Source organism: Leopardus geoffroyi, chromosome D3 (genome assembly GCF_018350155.1).
Source record: "Leopardus geoffroyi isolate Oge1 chromosome D3, O.geoffroyi_Oge1_pat1.0, whole genome shotgun sequence".
Taxonomy (NCBI): domain Eukaryota; kingdom Metazoa; phylum Chordata; class Mammalia; order Carnivora; family Felidae; genus Leopardus; species Leopardus geoffroyi.
The window spans coordinates 45,982,658-46,001,913 of NC_059339.1; the positions used below are offsets into that span (position 1 = coordinate 45,982,658).

Genomic DNA, 19,256 nt, shown 5'->3' on the forward strand with positions numbered 1-19,256 from the left:
TCGGTGGAGGTTGGGAGAAAAATCCAGCCGAGTTACAGACAAAATGAAGGCGCGATTTCTCCGCACGTCCAGGCTGAGTTGAATTTTGGAGCTTCGGTGCATACACTCCCCCCCCGCCCCCCCGAAACCCCCCTCCTCCACCCCGTGCCGCAGCTGTGACTCTGACTCACGTTGCGGGCGGCGTCCCGGTCGGCTCCGCGCAGCAGCATCACCCTCACCACCTCGCTATGGCCCATCTGCGATGCGATCCACAGTGGCGCCGTCCCGTCCTGCCGGCGAGGGGACACGCTTGCTCCCACCGGGCCACGTGGCAGCCACAGAACAGCAAGGCAGCACCCGCAAACGCCCCCCCCCCCCCCCCCGACGACAAACAGGGAGGGAGATTTTAACCCTTTTACGCAGGGGCTTTTGGCGGTGCCTGGACGATCGCGTGATTGCCAATGTGCAAGTTTTGGTTTATAATCCAGCCATTTAATGGCAGGATCTCTTAGCACATAGTGTGGTGCAGGACCGCACGGAACACGGGGCGGAAAGGGGTGGAGTTGCTTAGCAAGGCAGAATCAAATTTGACAAACCTACGTGGGAGAAGTCTTTATTTTCCCCAGACTTTGTCTGTTTGCTTTACTGGTGGCTTCGCATGGCACACCCTCCCTACTGGGGGCCCTCGTTCCCACATAAGAGAGGGCAGTTTTCTTTGAGGCGATGCATGAGGGTCAGAGAACTAAAGACAGTTCTGCCATTCTTCTGGTGTCTAGAATCCACCCCCACCCCAGCCACGTCATTTTTTGGTACTTTAGTTTTATGCGGGATGTGCTATTGTTTCTTCTGGGAAGGCACGTACACTAGCGACGTATAGCAGGACATTTTTGGTAATATTTCCTGTGTATTGTTCCCCCAAAGACCCTGTTTATGTGAGCACTGGGCCATAAAGCTGAGATGGGTTGCTCCACAGAAGAAAAGGTGAAATATCCAAGGGACTGAGAAGGATTTGATAGGAGAGTGGTTCCTGCCAGACAGAAAGGAAAACAGAAAACCCTTCCAAGTGCTGGAAGGAAGCTCTGGACAAGGAGTAGGGGAGGGGGAGGTCAGGCATGAGCATCCATGTTTTCCTCCTGGGTTGAATCTAGGGGTGGGTAGAAACATCCAGATAAATTATGGTGAATTCCAGCTGGGAAAGGATTTTCTCCTGTTCTTGGGGATGAAACCCAGAACTGAAGGTCTCTTAGAGAAGCTCTGCTCTTGGCTGGTGCCTGAGAGATAGAAATGGGTGAGGGAATCTGGGCCAACGGACCTGAGACAGGCCCCCAGTACCCCTGGTCCACCAGGCATCTGGGCACCCAGGACCCCCTGCCTGCCTGTGTGAAATCAGAAGTGCTAGGTAAACCGTGGCCTGGAGTCAGCCTGGGGTTGGAAAGATGAGGCCACAGAAGGTCATGATTTCACAATGACAGGCCAAGAAGGTACCAGTGCAGGATACTCAGACAGGAGAGGCTGGACTAACCAGCACAAGGACCAGACATGAATGTCCCCACCCCACTCCACCCCATCCTCATGCCAGGGTGATAGTCTGACCTCTGAGAACTTAGGCCACTTTGGAGGGCAGGGCAGGAAGAGGGAGGAGGAACCAGAGCTGACTAAACTTAGGCTCTGAGGTAATTAAAGTAATATGGCCCCAAGGAACTGTTTTGGTTGGATGAGACTGAATTACTCATCAGTGGGAATGAGGGCTGAAGAGCAAGATGATTCAGTCAGAGACGTAAAGTTGCGTTTCCTGCTGTAGTATGTAATTTCAACTCCAGTCTGCTATCCACAGCAGCGCAGGATGATTGCCCACTGCTGTCCCAGCAAAGTGATGGAGGACAAGGACATGTGAGCAGAGTGGTGGGTGGTGGCAAATTGGGAGCCTAGAAGGATCGGGGGCTGCTGAGGGGTGGTAGGATGACACAGGCACCCCTCTGTCTTGGGGAAGAAGTGCTGAAACAAAGCGTGGAAGCAGGATGAACACCGAGAGCGACTTCATACTTTTACTGGGGCCCCTTAGAAATATTCTTGAATCTGAATATTATTTATTATTAGCAATAGAAATAATACCTTAATTTGTACTTCTGTTTACAAACAGGTATACATCCATTATTTAACTTGATTCTCCCAATTCAGGATTATTCATTCATTCACTCAACCAACCAACCATTATTAAGTATCTCTGGCAGAATGCTAAATAGGACATGACCTCTGTTCTCAAACTCAGTCTAGTGGAGGAGAGACATTGAAATTTCAGGATGATTACAGTGCTATAATAAATATGGAAAAAAATGCCCAAGATGAACCAGGAGAGGGGCTTTCTTATTGTGTGTCAGCTTCACAGTTGGGGTGATATCCGAGCTGGGCCTTGAAGGAGGACTAGGATTTTGCCAATTGGGGGTTGAAGGGAGGGAATTCCGTGTAGAAGGAGAAGCATGTACAGGTGCAGTGGCTTGGACAGGTGTGGTTGCTTCAGGCAGGGTGGGAAATCCAGCTGACTGCAGCCCAAGGGATAGGTGCTAGAACAGGGGTGAGGGTGAGGGTGGGCAGGAGAGGGAGGCTGGGTGCCGGAAGCTCTTGTCTCTCCTTGTCTGCTCTGGGTTCATTTGTTCTTTCTCCCTGTCTCCACCAGAGGGCAGGCAAGGCAAGGCAGCCAGCTGCATAGAGGTCAGCAGGCATGTTCAATGTGCTTTCCAAGGGCTTGGCTGTTAGTAACACTAACATGTGGGAAAGTGCTGAGAGGTGATGTATTGGAACAACTATTAATATCATCAATTCATAACAGTAATGCTAACACTTAACTTCTATCACTTTAATTGCAATGGTCACAGTAGGTGGAAAAAGAAGTCACTACTTTATGGTTAGGAGATCTTAGGCAAATCACCCGGAGCCTTAGTTCTCTCCTGCAAAAAATGTTAGCTTCCAGAGATATTCATATACAGGAAAACATGCAGAAAGACGCTGAGCACAGGACTGGCTTATGTGTGCTTAGAAGTGGTCACTGAATCTGCACATGAAAAACAATAAGCACTTTAATTTGTGCTTTTGTTTACAAAACACTACATGCTTGATTGATTCTCCCAGTTTTCCTGTGAGATAATGATTGAACAGGTAGGAATGATTGGTAAAATGGGATTTGGGGTTAAACCCAGCAAGCTGAATATAAATTAGAGCATTATTGTCAAATCAAAGTATTTCCCAGTTGATTATCTAGTTGGTGGAGAGGAGAAGTTTTCCCTTCTGGACACCTCAATTCTTATTTTCTCTTATTTTTTTCTTCTCTTATAATGGTCGTGTCTTCATTATAAAGATGACTTCACGATGAAAATGATAAACATTAAGCCTGTTTAGCTCCTTTTTGTTGAGTTTTGAGAGAATGGAGTAAGAAAAAGCACTAAAAAATTTGTTTGTGAATACTTTCTGACAAAAATATATAGTTTTAAAATATGTTAAAACAAATCACAGTGAAATAAATCACAGGAAGTTAGGACCTCTATGGGACCTTTTTTAAGAAAAGGAAATAGGACACTTAGCTTGAAGAAGATGAGATTCATGGGGTTATGACAGTTGTCATTTACTATCTGTGTGCAAACTGAGCAGAAAAGGATTTATTTCTTATTTCTTATGCTTCTTATAAAATATGTTTTTATTTATTATTTGCCTGTTTTGCATATCAAGTGGCACAAAGAGGGCTGATGGGTAAAGACTAGTCAAGACTTTGGCTCGGTGTAGACAGAGGTGGTAGTGAGGGCTGGTTAAAGACTAAATAAGCTGATGAGTTAGTAATGAGTCCCCCCACACTTGGAGGGGTCCACCAATGACTGATTACCACTCAGCAGGATTGCTAGAGAAAAGATTCATGTGCTTGACAGGGGATTACACAGGTGACTTGTGCCGTTCCTTCTGACTTGGTTATCCCCTTGTTCCACCCGAGATAACATTTCCAAGTATTATCTAATGCATTTTGATAGACAGATCACAGTATGAGAATGAGCATACGACATGATTTGTATTGGAAACTAAACGTCATATCATTTTAGTTAGGATCTTAGAGATTACTTAGAAAATGAATTACAACCTTCCATAGGAACGAGTATATTTAGTGGCACTAGCTCTTTGCTTCTGCTGCTTCTAGTCCTCACACTTAGGCTCTTTCCATCTATAGGCTCAAGCCAGACAAAGTCTTAGGGACCAATTCTATTCTAAGTTGGAAGCCCAAGAGACATAAGGCATCTGGTTAGTAGCAGAGTGGCTTTAATACCAAGATGACTTTGCTACCAGCCCTATCCTGACCCAGAACCTATTTCTCATTACTGGATCCCTGCTTGGTGTCCACAGTCCAGCAAATAGTTCTGTAAAGGATGTTAACTGATGCCTCCATTGCTCAGCCTGACCCTATTCTCCCAACCCACAGGTGATCAGACCAAGGATGGGCAGGCCAGCCAGTCCACTCTGGCCTGGTGTGCAGAGCCTAGTGGCAGCAATGACATGGCTATTCCAAGAATTTGGAAGTCTGACCCTATAAACTTAGGGACTATATACAAGTTGAGTAAGTAGAAGATGCTAGAAAAAAAGGAGTAGGGAGAGGAAAAGAGGCAAGAGGGGACTTTGAGATGACAGAGACTACCTGGCTCATGAGAGAAAAAGTGCAACCATGATACCTGATGGGTTTTCTCTTCCAGTGAGGCCCGGATGAAATAGAAATGATAATAACAGAAGTACCATAATTATCCTGGTTTTACAGATTAAAAAAACAACAATCCAGGACTACATCAAAATTAAAAGCTTTGTAGCAAAGGAAACAATCAACAAAACTAAAAGACGTCCTACTGAATGGGAGAAGATATTTGCAAGTGACATATCTGATAAAGGGTTAGTATCTAAAATATATAAAGAATTTATACAACTCAGCACCAAAAAACAAATAATCCAATTAAAAACTGGGCAGAAGACATGAACAGACATTTCTCCAAAGAAGATCTAAGGATGGTCAACAGACACATGAAAAGGTGCTCAACGTCACTTACCATCAGGCAAATGCACATCAAAACCACAATGAGATACCACCTCACACCTGTCAGAATGGTTAAAATCGACAACACATGAAACAACAGGTGTTGGTGAGGATGTGAAGAAAAAGGAATCTTCATGTATGGTTAGTGGGAATGCAAACTGGTTCAGCCAATGTGGAAAAGAGTATGGAGGTTCCTCAAAAAATTAAAAACAGAATTACTATATGATTCACTAATTCCACTACTGAGTATTTACCCAAAGGACTAATTACCAAAGGATTACTTACCAAAAACACTAATTCTAAAAGATACATGCACCTCTATGTTTAAAGCAGCATTACTTACAATAGGCAAGATATGGAAGTAATTCAAGTGTCCATCAATAGATGAATGGATAAATAAGATATAGTACACACACACACACACACACACACACACACACACACACACACTGGAATGTTACTTAACCATAACAAATTGAAATCTTAACTATTTGCAACGACGTGGATGGAGCTAGAGGGTATAATGCTAAGTGCAATAAGTCAGTTAGAGAAGGACAAATACCATATGATTTCACTCATATATGGAATTTAAGAAACAAAACAAACAAGCAAAGGAAAAGAGAGACAAACAAAAGACCAGACTCTTAACTATAGAAAACAAACAGGTGGTTACCAGAGGGGGGTGGAAGGAGGGATGGGGGAGATAGGTGAAGTGGATTAAAAGTACCCTTATTGTGAGGAGCACTAAGCAATATACAGAAGTGTTGACTCACTATATTGTACACCTGAAACTAATATAACACTGTTATCTATTAAAATAATAATAAAAGAAACTCAAAAGAACCCCTGAAATTCAGGGAGTGTGGCCTGCTTAAGGTCATGCAGTTAATAAGCAAAACAGACTGTGTCTCATTTCCTTAAGATAGCCATATCCCCATAACTCACAAGCGACTCGCCCCCCAGAGACCTGGATCTGGCTCCCTACCTGGCTCTTACAATCTGTCTAGGACTGGTGTCCTGACTATGAGCCTGGGCCCTACATCTGAGTCTAGTTCTAGTTCGCAGCCACTGATCACTATGTCTTCTCCCTTCCGGGCCTCACTGGAGCTCTGCTCAATCCACAGGCTCTCTTCTGGAGTCAACATACCTTTTTGGAGGGCCTACCATGTGCAGAGGGCATGCAAGCAGGAGTGCCTCCCTGTTGCTATCTGCTTCCACAGGACACTACAACGATCTATCGGTCCTCTTTTCTCCCATTGCCCAACACTGGGCTCGTCCCTCCAGGTTTGCAACCTGGGAGGACCGTCACTATCCGGGCCCAGCATCTCTGCATACAAGTGCAGACCAAGGCTAGAGGGCACTTTATGAGATGGCCTTTTGGCAGGCTTCAAGGAGTTACTGATCAGCACTTTGAGAAGACTAGTGAGAAGTGAGTGATGACAGGCTAAACTCAGCCCTGTGTAAACACTCAGACCTTTGCCACTCCATGAAAGTATTGTTTCATAAGGTGGATGAGTTGCATTGGGAAAAGTATATATGTCAAAGAATTTTGCTGATAGAAAAACAGGCTAAATAGCCATCTTAAGCTGGTGATTAAAAAGGCTTGACTTGTATCAACTTTACTTGGTGAGGTCATGTAGAAAGAACTGAAGATAGGTTTTTAGCTTGACTATAGAGTACGATGATCTCTGTGACTCTTGACCTCTTTATTTAGGACAAACTAAAAGGAAAAGTTTTTCAAGTTTCACATCAAGAACTTAGTCTTTCCAGTCTGCTTATGATTTTGTGATTATGATTCCTTGTCACAAAAGTCCTAGAAAGGTTTTCAGTTAGTTCATCTGTGATAGAGTTACAAGGAAAAGCCATTCCTACTACTTACTGTTCAGATTCCCTGCAGCTCAGATCAAATGTCAACTGAATAATTTCATTGCAGCTTTGTTAATATCCTGTCACAATGTACCATAAATGTCAGGACCCTCATAGAGTGGCAGTGAAAAAAATCATAAATTGGATTTATCTAAAAATACTAAGAAATGAAATCTGGCAAACATCTTTGTCTTTATTTTATAAATTCAAGAATCTTCTGGGTGTGCCTGGGCGGCTCGGCTGGTTAAGCGTCTGAGTCTTGATCTCGGCTCAAGTCGTGATCTCACGGTTTGTGAGTTCGAGCCCCATGTGGGGCTCTGCACTAACAGCTCAGAGCCTGTTTGGGATTCTGTCTCTCTGCCCCTCCCCCACTCACTCCCCCTCTGTCTAACTCTCAAAATAAATAAACTTAGAAACATTTTTTCTTTCTAACAATGACTTAATGTGTCAGTTGCGATTTCAGAATAAAACACCGATTTCCAAATGCCCTGCCAATATAGTATTCTACCATGCATGGGCCATTTTAATGGAAACTTTTAATTAGAATTTTTTTTTAACTTCCTCATAACTTGTGACGAAGTCAGTGGGGACTACTATCACTTTTGCCATATTTATGACACTGCTTGTTTTCTAGGAAGGGAATTAAAAATGCAGAGTTTACATTTTCAAAGAAGACAGAATGTGGACTAGTCTGACCTGGCTAGACTGCCTTTCATTATCAGCCCACAGCAGGTAATAAAAAAGATTATGACTTGAGGATACAGTGGTGTGAGTGTACCCTATGAAAAGGAAAAATTCCATTGCTTTTTTCCCCCCAAACTTATTTTATAAACATCCTTTTCCTGAATAACAATATTTTCAGGGTTGGATTCATAATTCCAAACAATTGCATTGGATGCAGTCTTTAAAAGGTCATGTCACTTGACTTTGACCTGAGGGTGGGGTCCTCCCACTGCTGGATCAGTCATCCACTTTGAGCAGGTCATCCTCAGTGTGGGGAGTGAAAACAGCCATGGGTGTTGTGGACACCATGGCACTGTTAGCTCACTCTTTAATTTCCTGCCTTCAGTGTCATCATATGACTGAATTTAGCTTTGAGTGGACATAATGCATGTAATATTTCAAATATAATATCTTATATCAACTTGGTTTTTTATGAACAGGGCATTAGGCATATGGTTAATACTATTTATTTTACAAATAGATTTGTCAAAGTGCCAGAAATTATTTCAGAAAGATATACAGATAGAGAGGCCTGAGAATCTTGACAATCTTTCATTTCTAATTTCATGGTACTATGCTCAATAATGGCCTCCAAATCAAACTTATGCAATCTAAAAATTACCAGTTCCTTTTGTTAGCCTTGGCAAAATGAAGCCTCTGATTCAGAGTCAAATCAACACTTTCAAAATAAGAAGGACCAGCAAGAAAATACTAAACTCCAATTCCCAAAAGTCACCTCTGGCAGGTATGGAAGTGCAACTTTTTTAAAAAGCTTCCTTTCCCAAGAGTATTCCTGGGGTCCTCTAAATCTAAGAATATGTTTAAAATTCTAAAAATGTAATCTCACATTCATAGTATCTTGCGTATGCTGAGTGCTTAAGAAATACTGATTGAATATTGAATAAAACAGCTACCAAAAAGGGGGAGCTTGAAGATTGTCTGGATCATCCTGCCCAGCCTCCTAATTTTCCGATGGAGGCAGACAAGTCCACAGAGATTGATTCACTTGTTCAAAACCACACAGCTAGTTATTGGCAGAGCTGGATCTAGAACTCAGGATTCTCGACCTGAAATCCACTTTGCCCAAAGGCCCTTTCACTTCTTGGCTTCCCATGTACTTGCACTTAAAAAAAATTTTTTTTTTGTTTATTTATTTTTGAGAGAGACAGAGCATGAGCAGAGGAGGAAAGAGAGAGGGGGAGACACAGAATCCAAAGCAGGCTCCAGGCTCTGAGCTGTCAGCACACAGCCCGACACAGGGCTCAAACCCATGAATCATGAGATCATGACTTGAGCTGAGGTCAGGCACTTAACTGACTAAGCCACCCAGGCACCCCTGCGCTTGCACTTTTAAAGACTGAAGAAGCCTGGGGCCAAGAGTTCAGATCAACCTTCCCTGAGTGAACAAATGGGCATTCTCGCATCATGTTACATTACAGTGGGAATCTCCCTGGGGGCCATTTACTGGTAAGAAATCAGCTTGACAATGAGAAAGAATGAAATACGTACGGCCTTTTGTAGCAACATGGATGGAACTGGAGAGTGTTATGCTAAGTGAAATAAGTCATACAGAGAAAAGACAGATACCATATGTTTTCACTCTTATGTGGATCTGAGAAACTTAACAGAAGACCATGGGGGAGGGGAAGGAAAAAAAAAAAAAGGTTAAAGAGGGAGGGAGCCAAAACATCAGAGACTCTTAAAAACTGAGAACAAACTGAGGGTTGATGAGGAGTGGGAGGGAGGGGAAAGTGGGTGATGGGCATTGAGGAGGGCACCTGTTGGGATGAGCACTGGGTGTTGTATGGAAATTTGACAATAAATTTCATATTAAAAAAAAAAGAAAACTATCTTTAAAGTAGTGTTACTTTAATCTTAAATGTTTTGTTAAAAATAAATTAGTGCAGAAATCATTCCTATATAAGAGAAGCTAATTAGAATGCCTTAGATTTGAATGGTTCTTTATCTTTTATAAAGTGTGACCTGTATTACCTTGTGGTTCTTTTCCTTTAAGTATCCACCGATTGATTTGCCAGACATTAGCTTGCTCTTGGTAAATTAAGTCTCTATTAGTGTTATAATTGTGAGAGATGAAGGCATGGAACCCATTAATGCTTCTCAGTGGGCTAATGGGCTCCTGTTTGGTTTGGTGGAAGGAGAAGCAGGGGTAAGAGATAAGGGGGACTGGGCAGGGGCAAGGCTACCTGACTCACCTCTATTTACCTACGTCCCAGGCTAGCCCACCCCACTCTCATTACCTCAGTGCAGCCACAATTTATTTGAACATGAGGTGGCCAAGTATGCACTTGACCTCAGATACCAAACACCCATGTTTCAAAAATAGTAAATGGTGAAGTCAGCCTGATTTCACAGGCTTTCAGGTGAGCCCAAAGCAAAGAACAGGAGAAACCCCAATCAAAGACTGACTTCGTCACAGAGGCAAATGGTTTAAAGATGCCCAGAGCTGACTGGTTATCTTAGGCGCTGCCCCAGGACAACAGGCCTTGCCTGCCCACCGTTCTGCGCACGCAGACATTACCTGCCTTGGCTGGTTGACTTTTGCTCCTGAAGACAACAGTAACCGAATAACATCCAAGTAACCACCCTGGGCAGCTAGGAAGAGTGCAGTGGCTCCATCCTGAGAGATGTCAAAATGGAAGTGTTAAAATCACCTTTCACGTTTATTTTAAAATATAATCAATTAAAAATACACCCGTTTAATACAACTTTCCATTTCTGTCCCCCACTTTGTTTTTATAGTCATGGTTAGTGTTTTATTCTTTGAAGAATAGTTCTAAAATATCACAGTAAGTCAGGTTGAAAGGTAAAGTTTCAAACAGGCTTATAAGGATAACTTAAAATATACGTAATGACCGTTCACTTTACAAAACCTTGATCACGGAGCTTACGATCTACCCACTTGCTGGTACCATCCAGCTTGTCCAAATAGCCAGTCATCATTTTTCTCTTGTCTGCACAGACTTCTCATTAGCTGCCTTCTGTTTTTGTTGTGTGACCTCAGGGTTTATCCCCTTTTTAATTAGTTTAAAAAATACCTACGTTTAATATAATTTTCCATTTCAATTCTTTTGTCAAGTAAGACCTAAGTGTTAGTTTAAAAACAAACAAAAAAGAAAGTCTACTAATAAACAACAACAAAGTCCCCCAAACCTATTTGGTATATTTTTATGCATCAGAAGTGTCCTTTTTTTTTTTTTTAATGTTTATTTATTTTTGAGAGAGAGAGAGAAACAGAGTGTAAGCAGGGGAAGGGCAGAGAGAGAGGGAGACACAGAATCTGAAGCAGGCTCCAGGCTCCAAGCTGTCAGCACAGAGCCCGATGCATGGCTCGAACCCACAAACTGTGAGATCATGACCCGAGCTGAAGTCGGACACTCAACTGATTGAGCCACCCAGGCGCCCCAAAGGGTCCTTTTAATTAGATCTTTCCTACCCCTTTCTCCTTCTTGTCCCCTTATCCATATCCACCCCCTCACCCAACATACAGTTTCTCTAAGCTTTGAAACAAAAGACGCTTTCAGGAAAACTGCCCTCATAAGAATTATCCATGAACTTGCTCCCTGACAGCCCAATAGACACCAACAACACCTGCAAACAACTAAGCAATCCTGCACAAAAGCCCAAAGCAAGTGCTTGATCCCAATTTTCTTAGTGGTTTTGTTTGTTTGTTTTAATATTTTTTAAGTTTATTTACTTTTGAGAGAGGCAGAGTGCGAGCGGGGGAGGGGCAGAGAGAGAGGGGGACACAGAATCCAAAGCAGGCTCCAGGTTCCGAGCTGTCAGCACAGAGCCAGACGTGGGACCGGAATTCACGAGCTGTGAGATCATGACCTGAGCTGAAGTCAGATGCTTAACCAACTGAGCCACCCAAGGTGCCCTATTTGTTTGCATTTTAACTGAGCGTCTATGTCCTCTGTGCATTTCTTCTTTCTTAAAGACATTCATTGGTGATGTCAGCAAACACAGAAGTCAGTGCAGAGCATCCATCCTCCCCAGAATCTCACTTCACACGGCGTTCACAGAACCTGGTGAGCTTCATTATTTTTAGACTGCAATGGAAAACCTGAGCACATCCTAGTGGAAAACACCTAGCTAACCCAGTTAATTACCGCTCCTCCCATCAGGAACGTTAACCACAAGTTAAGATACAAAGCACCTCTCTCTGCAAGTCCGACCAGGTGGAGGGTGCTGGTGGGTGTCCACTGAGCTGCCAGACTCCTCTTAAGGCAATCATTAAAAAATTACTCAGCCTATACAGATTTTTATGCAGATGTTTGGTACTGGGATAAAATGTTCAGCGGCTCCTTACTGTGTGCGTTGCCACAGAAAATCCACCATGCTCTTAGCAGCTATTAATTCTTGGAAATTTTCTAAAATGGATATCCAAACATTGCATTTTTACTGCGTATTCCAAATTTCTGTCCCTAGAAGCTTTCAGGAGTCATTGACTGGGAGTCCCAGCGGTCCAGCTGTTTTTGGCAGAAACATTTACATTTGGACTGTTTGGGTAAGGGTAAAAGGAAGTTTCAGTGCAAGAAATTTCTTGAGTCACTTTATAACAGGAATTTACTACAGGAATGGGCTCTCCCCAAACTCTACGTTTTTAAGATTATGTGCCACTCTGGTGAGCCCTTTGGAAGAATGTTATCTAACAGTACAAATATGCCAGTCAATTCAGATTGCTGACTATTAGTGGTAATGTTATGAACACCACAACTCACTTTCCTTTTCCAAAGACTTGGGCTCTTCCTGTTCAGCCCCCCCACACATATACTCAAACATGCTCTCAGATATACTTCATTATATACAGCCAAAGGAATGGCCAAAGCTGTAGACCTGTGTTTCTTAGACTTGGGCACACATCAGAACCACCTGCTTCTCAGTTGGGTCCTTGGAGATTCGGGCTTAGTTGATCTGGAGAGGGCCTAGAAGTATTCTTTTAAAGCTCCCTACATGATTCTAATGACAGCCAGAGTTGAGAATCACTCAGACCAGTGTCAAGTGATTCAATCCTTCAGATGGGAAAACTGCAGGTTCAAAGGGTGTTACAGATTTTGAACTGCAAAGGGTAATGCTAGTGGCTATTGCTTCAAAGAGGTCTGTGACTTGTCATTTAATCATGTAAACTCAGGAAAGCTTGTTCAAATGGAAAAGGTCACACCTACACATCTCATTCCACGGCTACGAAAGTATAGTGCCATAGGGCTAAATGGCTCACGGTAAGATAGCCTAAAATGTGATTCCTAGATAATTGGAAGTAGGAATTCTTCCACTCCTCACCATGAGATTCTATCAAGTCAGTCATCTCTCTCTCTCCCTCTCTCCCTCTCTCCCTCCCTCTCTCTCATATATATATATATATATATATATATATATATATATACACACACACACACACACACACACACACATATTTTGTCCAGAAGCAGAATAACATTCACCATAAATCCTGTGGTATTACAGTGACAATTAAAAGAGCCTTTGGGTAATGTGCTAATTGCCAATTCGCTGCAAACAGACCCACACTAGCAGTAGCTACCTTTCAAAGGTCAACGGTGTGCATGCACTTCACAGGTTTTCAACTACCCACACTCACTCGCCTTCCAAATAATTTGATTTCTCCTTTATTTATGCTTTCCTCCTAGATAACTCTACAACAGGAGCATTATTTTGGTTTTCAGCAAGTCCAATGCTGGCCTTGTTATGTTATGAATAAGCAAGTGTCATATGATTTTTGAAGATCCTAATTGCATAAGTTATATGAAATATCTCATATGTAAAAGAGATTTAAAAGGGTATAACCAAGATGGGTAAACAAGATTATGTTTCTACACAGAAAAAGCTCATCTGGTTAACTGTACATTTTTTCCTTTGTTTTTTCCTTTGTTTAAACAGATTAAAGTCCTACTGTTCATTAAAATTTTTTTTTTTTTTTTTTTTAAGTAGGCTCCACACCTAGGGTGAGCCCATCACGGGGCTTGAGCTCATGACCCTGAGATCAAGACCTGAGCTGTGATCAAGAGTCGGACACCCAACCAACTGAGCCACCCAGGTGCCCCCAAAATACTTTTGAAGTTGGCATTTCTGGTATCCAAATTTTGACTGCAGTAGTACGTGTGATGAGAGGATGGGCAAGGGTCCACCCAGTGTCCCGCTGAAAATGCACTCACGTAAAGTTGGTCGTGGATATTGGCTCCGTGCTTCAGCAGGGTCTCAACCACCTGCATGTGCCCATACTGACTGGCGGCCAACAGGGCAGTGCCCCCATCCTGCAAGGTGTAAACACACTAGAATCAGTGCAGGCGCCTATTAACCAAGCAGGTACTCCTGACATGGTGAGGGCTTTGGAAAAGACATTTCCTGTAGATAACAACGAAGTCACTTTTCCTCTTTTATCTCTTTTTCTTTCTAATCATGACCGGGTTCATCCTAAAGACATCATTAGGTTGTACACGTGGATGACTTGAGATACATTACAGTTATCGGACTATGTTATTATGAGTGTTCCCGGGTCAAATGCAGAAGAATCTACTTGCATCTCAATAAAGGAAACAAAGAACAGAAAGTCTGTACCAATCAGTTCTGTCTTGGAATTTCCTGAACAGTCTCCTGTGGCTTCTGGCTAGAGAGCTGCTTGACAAATGTTGACTTCTCCCTGTGGTTCCCCCCAACTGTGGGCCTCTGAGATTAAGGTGATTTATGGAGTAAACTTCTGGGGCCATTGCCTTCAAGGGACAAGGTCAGCATCCATTAAGAGTTTATAACTCTAGCATATCCCACGTGCTTCTCACCATCCTACTTAGCATTTCTTTTGAACATGTGCCAGCTTGTCTAGATCTCTTTTAAAATGTCGGCCCTAGAATGAATCAGAGCACCAAAAAGTAGATGCAGTCTGATGTGGAATGGGACATCCCTTTGTTCCATCCTCTCCACTTTTATCTCTACAGCCTAAATTAGAATTAGCTTTTATGTCAACCGCATCACGCTACTGACTCATTGAGTTTGTGGTCAACTGAAACCTTTAATGGTTTTCCTCAGGTGCTACAGCTAAGGCATTATCTTCTCCTATCTCCACTTGATGCGCTGTGTGCTCACTTCGGCAGCACATATACAATTGGTGAACTGTTTGTTTGGCTCTGTGAATTAGTAGGTGGACATCCGAGCTAACTATAAACAATGCAAGAACATGTCACCTGGTTCTGAAATACAAATCATAACTAAAGATAGTGTGGTTTCTAAATTTGGGCATAGAGTGTTTATCCAAAATGCCTGCCCTCACACTTCCACCCTCACAGGGTCTGTTTCGGTAGGTCTGGGTGAGGCCCAGAAATGGGCTTTCTGACCAGTCACATGAGGGGACTGTGATGTGCAAGTGGCAGGTGGGCCTCACGTGGAGAAACACTGTTGTAGGAGCTCCATTGTTCACAGGCTGTGGGGGGTGGGGTGGGGCAGGGCTCTCGAGCTGTGATTTGAAGGGTAGAGAATGGAGGTAGGAGACTGGAGGGTTGAGGCTGGTGGTGGGGGTGGCTGTGGGTGGAGCGGGTGGGCAACAAGAACTTACTTACTAGCAGCAATGAGCACCAACATTTCCAACTTTTGTTCTGTTTATTTTCTCTTTGCCTCATGAAGTAAGAGAAGAGCTAAAATAGGGTGATTATTATAGAAGAGCTGGTACCTTTTATTTTTAAAGACACATTTTGGGGGATACAGATTCAATAATGATGAGAACAACTGTGGAAGCAAAGGCAGTTCTGATGACAGGATCATATGAAAACTCAAAGCCTCTGGACATTCTCTTCTTCCCATGGAAATTCTTGGATACCTACAGCTGACCTAATGGAAACATTTGGAATTGTGCTCTGGGCCCCGTGTTCCGTGGATTTCTGGGACAGCACAAACTGGCTCACAGACAAAGGCTTCAAGCCAGCATTAACTTGTTAACCAAGAAAACTGAAGCAGCCATATGGCTGTGCATGATCGTTCTGACTTCAAAGTTCAAAGAGTTGAGACTTCCATTTGTAGGACTTCACTTTCTATTCTTAGTTGTCTGACTTTTATAATGAAAAGTAAAAAGATAATTAATATAAAAATATATGCAACACATATATTTTGGGTTATTGTATATTATATTCAGCATGTTTGGAGGCACGTGCACAGTGCAACAGCAGGTTTCAGAACAGACTGAGCCTATTTGAAATTCACATCCAACAGAAATTCACAGCATCTTAGCAGAAAAAAAAAGAACTCACTGGAAACTCCCCTGATACCAAAATATCACCTACAATGGATTAAGTAAGCCTAAAAGATCCCAAGTAAGGCAAATTTCCAGGAATTTTTTGGTTATGATTAGGCTGGAAATAAGTTGACAATTACAAAAATGTTAAAGCAGTTCAATTCTCCTACTATACACCATTATCTTGTAAAATAATATTGTGAACACGAAATTGATCTTTCAGCAACCTCGGTTTTCTCATTCATGTGTCAAACGTGAGGAATCAATGACTTCTTTAAAGGAAGAACCACATTTCCTTGCCTGACTGTATCCACTGTAATCATGTATTATATATTTCAATGAGGACATCTCAGAAAGTAAACTGCTTGTCAAATCACCCTTCTTAGAAATCTCTCAGATTCACTAACATTGGCTTAATACTTCAACAGCTCCTATCATAGCACTGGGATTAACCTTGAAGTGAGGAAAAGCACATGAAAACAGGGAAAGTTATGAAGCCCCTGCTGTTATCCACTCTGCTAACAAAATTTAGTGTCCCAAAGTAGAAAGCTACCAGTGCAAGACAGAATGTAAATAGCTTCCCATAAAATTCTCCAGTTGTGAGCCCAGAGTGAAAATGTCATGTTTTATATTGAATCCCTAGGACTACCTTTGAACCATGACAAGTAACTTTGTGAAACCCAACCTTCTTGGGCTTGAAAATCTTGTAAAAAGGGAAGCACAAATTCATACTATGGATGAAGAGAAACAAATATTCATGACTACTGAAATTCTTCAACAGGGTATGAAATCAAGAAAGTTCTCTTACTTTGGTCCTACATTCAGTAGATGCTCCAAATTCAAAGAGAAATCTCACGACATCATTATGTCCTTGCTGGGCAGCAAAGAACAGGGCAGTTGTACCTGACTGGGAGAGAGCAAGAGGCTGGTTTTAAGATATTTAGTTACATTACACGTGACTTACACATTTGCAAACAAGACAACACTATACCCTTGTATATAAGCCTTCTAGCCTAGGAGGTGGCTACATTTGGACTAATTATATTCCTTGTCCAGAGAAGTGAGAACACGAAAGGAGAATGTATTGTTGGTGCAATGGGATGAATGGTGGACCCAAAAGATATGTCCCTATCCTAATTTCTGGAACTTGTGACTATTACCTTATGTGGCATGAGATGTGATTAACTTAAGGATTTTTGAGAGGAGGCACTTATCCTGGCTTAGCCTGGTGGGCCCTAAATCCAGTGACAACTGTCTTAAAACAGTGAGGCAAAGACACATTTGACACAGAGGAGAGGAAGAGGCAATGTGGCCCCAGAGGCAGAGATGTGGCCCTAAGTCAAGGAATGCCTGCTGCTACCAGAGGCTGGAAGAGGTAAAGAATGGGTTCTCCCTGCGGCCTCCAGAGGGGGTGTGGTTCTGCAGACACACCTTGAATTTTCTGTCCTCCAGAATCCTAAAAGTAGAAATTCTGTTATTTTAAGCCACCTAATTGGTGATAATTTGTTACAGCAGCCTCAAGGAACTAACATGCTTGGTAACATGGGCATTCATTCACACAGGGAGGAATTCTGGAAGAGTTCCGGCTACAAAGTAAAGCACCCCAGACTAGAAAGCTACCAGTGCAGGAAAGAATCTAATTAATTCACTCAAATGGGCTCAAAATATTCCTTAAAATAGGACATAGGAGCAAGAAACAGCCTGATTCCAAATCTTCAACCGATCAGTGATACCCTGAGACACACATTTTAGCATCCTCTCCTCCCATCCATTTTTACAAGCCTACTCAAAGACTGGTAGCCAAATCATTGTGTAACATGAGCAAATTCATCATACCACTCTGTGGCGAATACATAGTTTTCATATAAAGACACTCTTCACCCCAGTGCTTGGAGCATGGATGAAGCGAACACTACACTCTCCCAGGCACGGTGAAGAGAAAATCCTCCCTCCATGACTTACCTGGAAGTGTTAAAGTGGTAGGTTCTTACTCAAGTGGGAGAAGCCAGGAGAACTGTGGCCTAAGGACCACTGATCACTCTGAAGCTTGTTTCTTAAGTGTGTTTCTTAAGTGTGTGCACATGTGTGCATGTGCGCGTGTGTGACAGGGATCAATGAGCCCAGCCACTGTGGCAGAACACAAGTGAGTAACTTCACAGTCATGACCATCTACCTTGGGGCTATGCACCCAACCAGACACTGCCCCGGGGAGGCACAGGTAATGTGATCTTTCCCAGAGCCTTTCAGCCTGCAAGGCAGGAGTGATTTTCTCCTTGGTTCCCATAGAAACAAGTGGAAGCATCCTCTCATTGCTTTCCTACAGTGGACGACACTGGATTCCAGAAATCTTAAGATATAATCAGGTCTGGATGAAGAAACTTGGCTAGAAAAGGAAAACTCTCATCTTCTCAATAGATATTAAATTTTAGAAACTACCAGGGAGGGACACCTTGGTGGCTCAGTTCGTTGAGTGTCTGACTCTTGATTTCAGCTCAGGTCATGATCCCAAGGTTGTGGGTTTGAGCTCGGCTGCTGAGTGTGGAGCCTGTTTGGGATTCTCTTTCTCTCTCCCTCTGCCCCTCTCCCCTGAGCATTCTCTCTCTCTTTCTCTAAGAAAGAAAGAAAGAAAGAAAGAAAGAAAGAAAGAAAGAAAGAAAGAAAGAAAGAAAGAAAGAAAGAAAAAAAGAAAAGAAAAGAAATTACCAAGGATAATTTCTAGAAATTGTTTCTTCACTTTCTTCACTAAGAAAAAAGATTTGTTTTTCACTGTTTTTTAAAAATATGTATTAATTAAAAAATCCTATTTCAGCACTTAGAATCAATTTTGGAACCTACAGTTACTGTCAATCATTGTGCACATGAATGGGGCATCTGTAGAGAATAGAAGCCAGACTTCATGACAACTATAAGTGCAACTCTTATGCCTGAGAGCTTTAGCCAATATTGCTGGTTCTCTAGAGCAATGGTCTCTCAGGATCATTAGCTTCTGGTTCTTGCAAGCTCTGTGCGTCTAGATAAACTTAGAAAACAATGGCAGGTACTTTTTCAGGAAACAAATATTTTGATATGGATTAAATGGAAAAGATGAATTAAGAATGAACCAAGGTTGGGGTGCCTAAGTGGCTCAGCCAGTTAAGTGTCCAACTTCGGCTCAGGTCATAATTTCACAGTTCATGAGTTCAAGCCCCATGTTGGGCTCTGTGCTAACAGCTCAGAGCCTGGAGCCTGTTTCAGATTTTGTGTCTCCCTCTCTCTCTGCCCCTTCCCTGCTCATGCTCTCTCTCTCTGTCTCTCTCTTTCAAGAATAAATAAGCCTTAAACAAAAAACTGTAAAGAATGAATCAAGGTAGAAGCTTGTTACATGAGTGAGTTCCATAG

At 42.5% G+C, this 19,256-nt stretch overlaps 1 protein-coding gene across 7 annotated transcripts in view; it reads right to left on the minus strand.

The window, feature by feature from the left end:
• Positions 1–19,256, minus strand: part of ANKRD29 (ankyrin repeat domain 29) — a 53,654-nt gene that overhangs the window by 10,695 nt on the left and 23,703 nt on the right. For all 7 annotated transcript variants that reach the window (XM_045458697.1, XM_045458700.1, XM_045458698.1 and 4 more), the window contains 4 exons: positions 16,687–16,785; positions 13,816–13,914; positions 10,164–10,262; positions 171–269 (listed from right to left, as the gene is read on the minus strand). In XM_045458697.1, the coding sequence (XP_045314653.1) occupies positions 171–269; positions 10,164–10,262; positions 13,816–13,914; positions 16,687–16,785 (396 nt within the window). The remainder of the gene's footprint in view (positions 1–170; positions 270–10,163; positions 10,263–13,815; positions 13,915–16,686; positions 16,786–19,256) is intronic.